This window comes from Bos indicus x Bos taurus, chromosome 3 (assembly GCF_003369695.1).
Source record: "Bos indicus x Bos taurus breed Angus x Brahman F1 hybrid chromosome 3, Bos_hybrid_MaternalHap_v2.0, whole genome shotgun sequence".
Taxonomy (NCBI): Eukaryota; Metazoa; Chordata; class Mammalia; order Artiodactyla; family Bovidae; genus Bos; species Bos indicus x Bos taurus.
Genome location: NC_040078.1, coordinates 112,889,455 through 112,896,951, shown reverse-complemented (window position 1 = coordinate 112,896,951; position 7,497 = coordinate 112,889,455). Strand labels below are relative to the sequence as shown.

General features: G+C 50.7%; 1 protein-coding gene across 1 annotated transcript; it reads right to left on the bottom strand.

Annotated features, from left to right (window-relative positions):
* Window positions 1–1,876: 1,876 nt before the first annotated feature.
* NEU2 (neuraminidase 2) lies at window positions 1,877–5,265 on the bottom strand. The gene is made up of 2 exons (XM_027538373.1): window positions 5,065–5,265; window positions 1,877–3,694 (listed from the first exon to the last, which is right to left on the bottom strand). The coding sequence occupies exons 1-2, from the start codon at window positions 5,263–5,265 to the stop codon at window positions 2,756–2,758; spliced, it is 1,140 nt and encodes a 379-aa protein (XP_027394174.1). The 3' UTR covers window positions 1,877–2,755.
* Between the last annotated feature and the right edge of the window lie 2,232 nt (window positions 5,266–7,497).

The following is a 7,497-nucleotide window of genomic DNA, read 5'->3' as shown; positions in this document are numbered from 1 at the left end:
TGTTTGTCAAGTGGGCTTCCCTGATAGCTCACTTGGTAAAGCATCTGCCTGTGATACAGGAGACCCCAGTTCAATTCCTGGGTTGAGAAGATCTGCTGGAGAAGGGGAAGGCTACCCACTCCAGTATTCTGGCCTGGAGAATTCCATGGACTATGCCATCCATGGGGTCGCAAAGAGTCTAAGCGACTTTCATTTTTTAGAGGAAGTCAGGAGGAGGGGAGGGGCCTGCTGGAAGGAGTGTGTGTGTGTGTGTGGGCTTCTCAGGAAGTGCTAGTGGAAAAGAACTTGCCGGCCAATGCAGGAGACATAAGAGATGTGGGTTTGATCCCTGGGTCAGGAAGATCCCCTGGAGGAAGGCATGGCAATTCACTCCAGTATTCTTGCCTGGAGAATCCCATGGACAAAGGAGCCTGGCTGGCTACGGTCCATAAAGTCGCAAAGAGTTGGACACGACTGAAGTGACTTAGCAGGCACACATTCACGTGTGTGTGTGTGTCTAAGGACACAAATTACAGGAAAAATTCAGTTTCACTGAATGTATCCTGGATTGGATCCCAGAACAGAAAAAGGACATTGGTGGAAAAACTAGAGAAATCTGAATGAAGTCCAGAGTTTAGTTAATAGTAATGTACCAGCGAAGCCTCTTCGTTTTGACAAATGTACCACAGTTACATAAGATGATAATATTAGGGGAGACTGGGTGTGGGGTGTTCTGGAACACTCTGTACTATCTTTGTAACTTTTCTGTAAATCTAAAATTATTTCCCCCAAAAGTTCATTAATAATATTCAGTCCCCCCCCAAATTTTTAATTAAAAATATTCACTTCCAAAGTTTTACAACCCAACGCAATATATCGATGCAGAGGTTTAACTAAAAAATCTACTATTCAGTTCAGTGTTTATTTTATTATTGAGGTATAACATATATGGAGTGAGGTACACAAACCTTGCCTTGTGCTCACAGCTAATTCTTTTTAACACATGGAACCACTCACCTCACCAGCACTAGATCAAGCAAGAAAAGGCCTCCAGCACCCAGAAGTCTCCTTCTAGCCCATTTTTAGTGAACAGCTCTCCTTCACAGAGCTGGCCACTCCTGATTTATTTGGAAGATTGGTTTAGTCTGTTCTTGAATTTCATATAAATAAAATCACAAAGTGTGTACTCTTTTGAGCCAGGTCTTCTTTCACTCAACACAGTGTCTGAAAATCACCCACGCTATTGTGTGTAGCTGTTCATTCTTAACTGTTGTGCTGTCAATCAGTCGCAGAGTCATGTCTCTTTGCAGCCCCATGAACTGCAGCACGCCAGGCCTCCCCTGTCCTTCACCATCTCCTGGAGTTTGCTCAGACTCGTGTCAGACCCGAGTAAAGCACTTAGCATGCAACTGCATGACCTCTGTGAAAGGAGAGCGTTTAAGAGAGCGATTTTTTCTTAAACTTTTTGTATTGGGGTTTTTGTTGTTGGGGTTTTAGTCGCTAAGTTGTATCCGACTCTTTGTGATCTCATGGACTGCAGCATGCCAGGCTTCTCTGTCCTCCACTATCTCCCAGAGTTGCTCAAACTCATGTACATTGAGTCGATGATGCCATCCAACCATCTCATCCTCTGCCACCCCCTTCTCCTCCTGCCCTAAATCTTTTGCAGTATCAGGGTCTTTTCCAATGAGTTGGCTCTTCCCATCAGGTGGCCAAAGTATTAAAGCTTCAGCATAAGTCCTTCCAATGAATATTCAGGGTTGATTTCCTTTAGGACTGACTGGTTTGATCTCCTTGCAGTCCCAGGGACTCTCAAGAGTCTTCTCCAACACCACAATTTGAAAGCATCAGTTTTTCAGTGCTCAGCCTTCTTTATGGTCCAGCTCTCACATCCGTACATGACTACTGGAAAAACATAGCTGTAAATGTGACATTATTTGGAAAAGAGTCTTTGCAGATATAGTTAAGTGAAGGGTCATCCTGGATTGTCCAGGTGGGCCCTAAGTGTCCTTAAAAGATACAGAAGAGAAAGCAGAGAGGAAGGAGGAGAGGGCTATGGGAAGATGGAGGCAGACCCGAAAGTGATGCACCCACGAGCCAAGGGAGGCCTGGGCTTCTGGATGAGACAGGGAAGGATGTGCCCCATCCTCCCTTGGGGGAAGCACAGCCCTGTGGACACCTTGATTTGTGGCTTTTAGCCTCGGAAACTGTGAGAGAGTGATTTTCTGTTGTTTTAAGCCACTAAGTTGGTGGTACTTTTTTATAGCAGCCCTGGGAAACTTACACAAAAATATAAGCCAGCTTACTTTTCCTAGACCCTGCCTAACCTCCTTGCAAAGCTGTGCTCACGGTCCCTGCTCTAAAGCATTGAGAACACACAGAGAGACACACGCAGACACGCAAATGTGCACACACGTCTCTGCTAATTTGCATCTCTGTCCCAGCCTGTGCCCAGGAACGTGAGGAGCTAAGGAGAAATGGGCTGGACTAGATAATTCATGAAGACCTGCAGCAAACCTGCAGGCTGTCCCCAGGGCCCCCAAGAAGTCAGGTTCCTTCAGTTGCTGGGCTGAAAATAGAATCCTCTGGGGAGGCTGAGACAACAGAGGAGGAAAGGAGCCCAGCGGCAGACACACACTAGGCACCCTTTTGATCACACGTCCAACAGAGGGAAGCAAGAGGCGGCCTCCCCAGGCCAGAAGGGCCTGGGCAGAAGAGAACCACAAGCCCCTTGGTGGGCAAAGCCCTCGTGGGCAGCACCCAGCGGGCTCGCTGCTCACTGCAGCAAAAACGCAGCTGGGAAGGCTTGCTGCAGGGTGAACATGACAAAGACAATCTCCTTGTAATCATCCGATTCATACAGACACCCAAACTGGGGTGACCCGTCAGGGCCGGTGCCCATGCTCTGCAGGTCTGAGTAAGCGCAGCTGCCAGGGGCCAGTAGGGTGGGCTCTGACCAGGTTGTGGGCACGGGGGGCCACCGGTTGAGGTACACGCCCAGGTTGGATCTCTGCTGCGGGTCAGTCGGGTGGGTGTAGAGCAGCCACCAGTCCAGGGGTTCGGAGCCTGCGTGGGGGCTGGGGAAGCTGACGATGCTCCCTTGGCAGCCGTGGGGGGGCTCCACCAGCTTCTTCACCTGCTGAGTCTCCTTGAAATCCAGGCCGTTGTTGGCGCTCTGGGCCTGGACCCTGGCTCGGAGGGGGCTCCTCGAATTCAGATACACCACCCTCTGTTGCCCATCCCTGACTTCGGCCACCTGGCACTCCAGCGTGCCCTGGGCCACGAAGCTCCCTCTCGCCCACGAGCGCCCATGGTCGTGGCTGACCAAGCAGAAGGCAGAGGGGGAAGGTGCCTTCAGGGAGCAGTGGCTACAGTAAGCGTAAGCTGGCACCACCAGGGTCCGCGTCAGATTGCTCAGCTGCAGGCAGTGCCCGGGGCCCACCGCGAACGTGGCCCAGTCCTTGTGGGCTGAGGCAATGACGGAGTCGGTGAGGTCGGTGGGAGGGCTCCAGGACTTGCCGTGGTCTGGGCTGGTGACCTGGCACAGCCGGGTCACGTTGACCCTGGTCTGAAGCTGGTGATGCTCTGACACCTGCCCAGGGATGGCGATGAAGAAGAGGAAAACGGTGCCCGTGGCCTCGTCATACAGGGGGCTTGGGTTCATGGACCGGTGGCCCTCCAGCTGGGCTTGGGAAACTGCCTCCTGTGAGTGCCACTGCGGGAGAGGAGAGGAGAAGCACAGCCCGGAGAGGGCCAGTGACCGTGGCAAGGGGGGCACTCTGGGGGCGGGCAAGTTAGCATGAGGGGTAATGGAGGAGAACTCTTGGTCTAGCGTTCACTCACCCTCACAACACTTCCCAGAGTGGGAGCCAGGGCTCCGCCTCACTCCCTGCAAGATGGCCCAACCCCACCCAATCCCTCCAGCACCCATCCAGGGCACCCATGACGTGCTAGACCTCAAGACAAAGATGCTTCGGGCACCAGCCCTGCCCAGCTCCATCCTGGATCCTTCAACTTAACAGCTCCATCCAGCTTCCCCTTCTTGAAAATCAAAGCCTTAGGAATAACCAACGGTCTGCCAGGGTGAGACTGAGCGTGACAATCACCTCCCATCTTTTATACATCATACTCTATTAATGCAGTCTGCTGGGGGTAGCACCATGACCCTAGGACTCAGTGAGCTTCCATAGTCCCCGAGTCTCTGTCATAGATGCTGCTGCTTTGCTGTCTATCCCTGTTCATTAAAGCAAGAACACTGGAGTGGGTAGCCATGCCCTCCTCCAGGGGATCTTCCTAACCCAGGGATCAAACTGGCATCCCTTATGTCTCCTGCACTGGCAGGCAGGTTCTTTACCACTAGCATGGAAGCTCCTATTACTTAATAACCATCCCCCAGTGAGTGAGTCTAAGGGCAGACATGTGCCAAGGCTCTAACACCCATGGTCTTATCTAACCCTAACCTCTCACTCCTGGGGCACAGGTAGTACTACCTCCACCCTCCATCTGCAGACTGAGAAGTTTAAGGTAAGGTAGATGAGCCTCCCAAGGCCGTACTTCTGGTTAGCCATGGAACTGGGACATGAACCCAGGTCCCTCTGCTTCAAACCCATGCTCTAAGCAACTACAAGGGAACAATGACCACACAGTTAAGATACTAACAATATTAAATCCTTCATATGTGATAAGCCAGCCTTGGGGATCTTCATCAGAATTACTTATCTACATGCTGGAACTTCAGGACCCAAGCAATCGCCCCAACCACCCACCCCAGGTTAATTTTACTCAGAGGATGAACTGTCCCCCAGGCAGGTGATGCTGAGCTGGTCTTCCCTCAGCAGCTCAAGGATGTAGGGGAATCTTTCCAAAACCAGTTTCCCTGACTGACTTGTACCAAAGCAGATGCTGCCAGGCCAGCCGAACTTGTTCTGAATGAACCTGTGTGAGATCCGGGCGATCACTGGGGGATACTTTCTCTGTCCATCCCTGATGGGTCCTCGAGCCCTCTGGCCCCCAGACCTCAGCCATCTAAGGGTGGGCTGGTCCCTGTATGCCCAGTAGAGCGGCGGTACCCCTGTCCGGCCTTACCTGGACCTGGCGGGTGGACACGCTGTAGCTTCCCCTGCGCAGGACTATGAGCTTGGCGTGCTCGTCCTTCTTGCTCGTCCGCTCTTCCGCAAAGGCCAGCAGGGTCTTCTGCTGAGGCAGGTAGAGCAGAGCCGGGATCCTGTAGACGTGGGCTCCCGACTGGAATACCCTCTCCTTCTGCAGGACGGGGCAGGATGCCATGGCGCTGGAAGGGCACACAGGAAGTGAAGATGAGTCCCTGGCAGTCCGGTCCTGAGATGCGCCAGAGCTGCCCTCCCAGGCAGGTGCAGCTTACCCCTCGGGCCAGCCAACCATGCTGGGGGCCTGTCCCCCTCCCATACAGGGTTTATCCCCCATTATTACTCACCAAGTACCCGTTCCCTCACTCTCATCTCCTCCCATGGAGTATGGCAGCACCTCTGTCCATGAGATGTTAGGAACGACTGTTTGGAAAAGTGTATTTTGTGCTGTATTTTTACCTCCTTATGACAGATTTGTGATAACCTGCAACTACTTTTGCCAGATCCAGCATATTCTTAATCAAACGCTGAACCTCTGGTGGGATGGGAGGAGGGCTGAGTGGCATTCTGCAACTGTCCAGCCGCCAAAAACTGACATATGTGAGCTTTAGATAAATCCAGAGCCCCAGAAAGTTGTCTTTGAAAAAAAGGAGGGGCGGGAGAGGGTGTGGAAAGTGAAAGTGTTAGTGGCTTAGTCGTGTCCAGCTCTTTGCAACACTGTGGACTGTAGCCCAGCAGGCTCCTCTGTGCATGGAATTCTCCAGGCAAGAATACTGGGGTGGGTAGCCAGTCCCTTCTTCAGGGGATCTCCCTGACCCAGGGATAGAATCCAGTTCTCCTGCATTGCAAGCAGATTCTTGACCATCTGAGCCACCAGGGAAGCCCAAGGGGGTGGGGGGAAGCCTTGATTCTTAAGGTTCTCCTCTCCAGGTTGCTGAGGCTGAGGCCCAGTTGCCCCTCCATGTGGACTCCGACCCTGGGGATGGGGCAGGGCATTGGGAATGGAACAGAGAGGCCCCTGACAGCTCATTCAGGCTCAAGGGATCCTCCACAGTGACAAGAAAATGAAACTTAAAAACAAGCATTTCAGGGGTCTTCCCTGGTGGTCTAGTGGCTAAGATTCCATGATTCCACTATGCGGGGCACAGGTTCGATCCCTGGTCAGGGAACTAAGATCCCACATGCCATGAAGGCAGAAATAAAAAGTCAACAAATAAACATATTAGGAAGTTTCCTGGTGGTCCCGTGGTTGCTACTTTGCCTTCCAATACAGACAGTGCAGTTTCAATTTCTGGTCAGGGAGCTGAGACCCCACATGCCTTCTTTCATCAAGAAGCTCTTTAGTTCCTCTTTGCTTTCTGCCATAAGGCTGATATCATCTGCATATGTGAGGTTATTGATATTTCTCCCAGAAATCTTGATTCCAGCTAGTGCTTCATCCAGCCCAGCATTTTACATGATGTGTTCTGCATATAAGTTAAATAAGCAGGGTAATGGAAAAAGCAAGAAAGTTCCAGAAAAACATCTATTTCTGCTTTATTGACTATGCCAAAGCCTTTGACTGTGTGGATCACAATAAACTGTGGGAAATTCTGAAAGAGATGGGAATACCAGACCACCTGACCTGCCTCTTGAGAAACCTATATGCAAGTCAGGAAGCAACAGCTAGAATTGGACATGGAACAACAGACTGGTTCCAAATAGGAAAAGGAGTACGTATATTGTCACCCTGTTTATTTAACTTCTATGCAGAGTACATCATGAGAAACGCTGGGCTGGAAGAAGCACAAGCTGGAATCCAGATCGCTGGGAGAAATATCAGTAACCTCAGATATGCAGATGACACCACCCTTATGGCAGAAAGTGAAGAGGAACTCAAAAGCCTCTTGATGAAAGTGAAAGAGGAGAGTGAAAAAGTTGGCTTAAAGCTCAACATTCAGAAAATGAGGTTCATGGCATCTGGTCCCATCACTTCATGGGAAATAGATGGGGAAACAGTGGAAACACTGTCAGACTTTATTTTGGGGGGCTCCAAAATCACTGCAGATGGTGACTGCAGCCATGAAATTAAAAGACGCTTACTCCTTGGAAGGAAAGGTATGACCAACCTAGATAGCATATTGAAAACCAGAGAGATTACTTTGCCAACAAAGGTCCGTCTAGTCAAGGCTGTGGTTTTTCCAGTGGTCATGTATGGATGTGAGAGTTGGACTGTGAAGAAAGCTGAGCACTGAAGAATGGATGCTTTTGAACTGTGGTGTTGGAGAAGACTCTTGAGAGTCCCTTGGACTGCAAGGAGATCCAACCAGTCCATTCTGAAGGAAATCAGCCCTGGGATTTCTTTGGAAGGAATGATGCTAAAGCTGAAACTCCAGTACTTTGGCCATCTCATGAGAAGAGTTGACTCATTGGA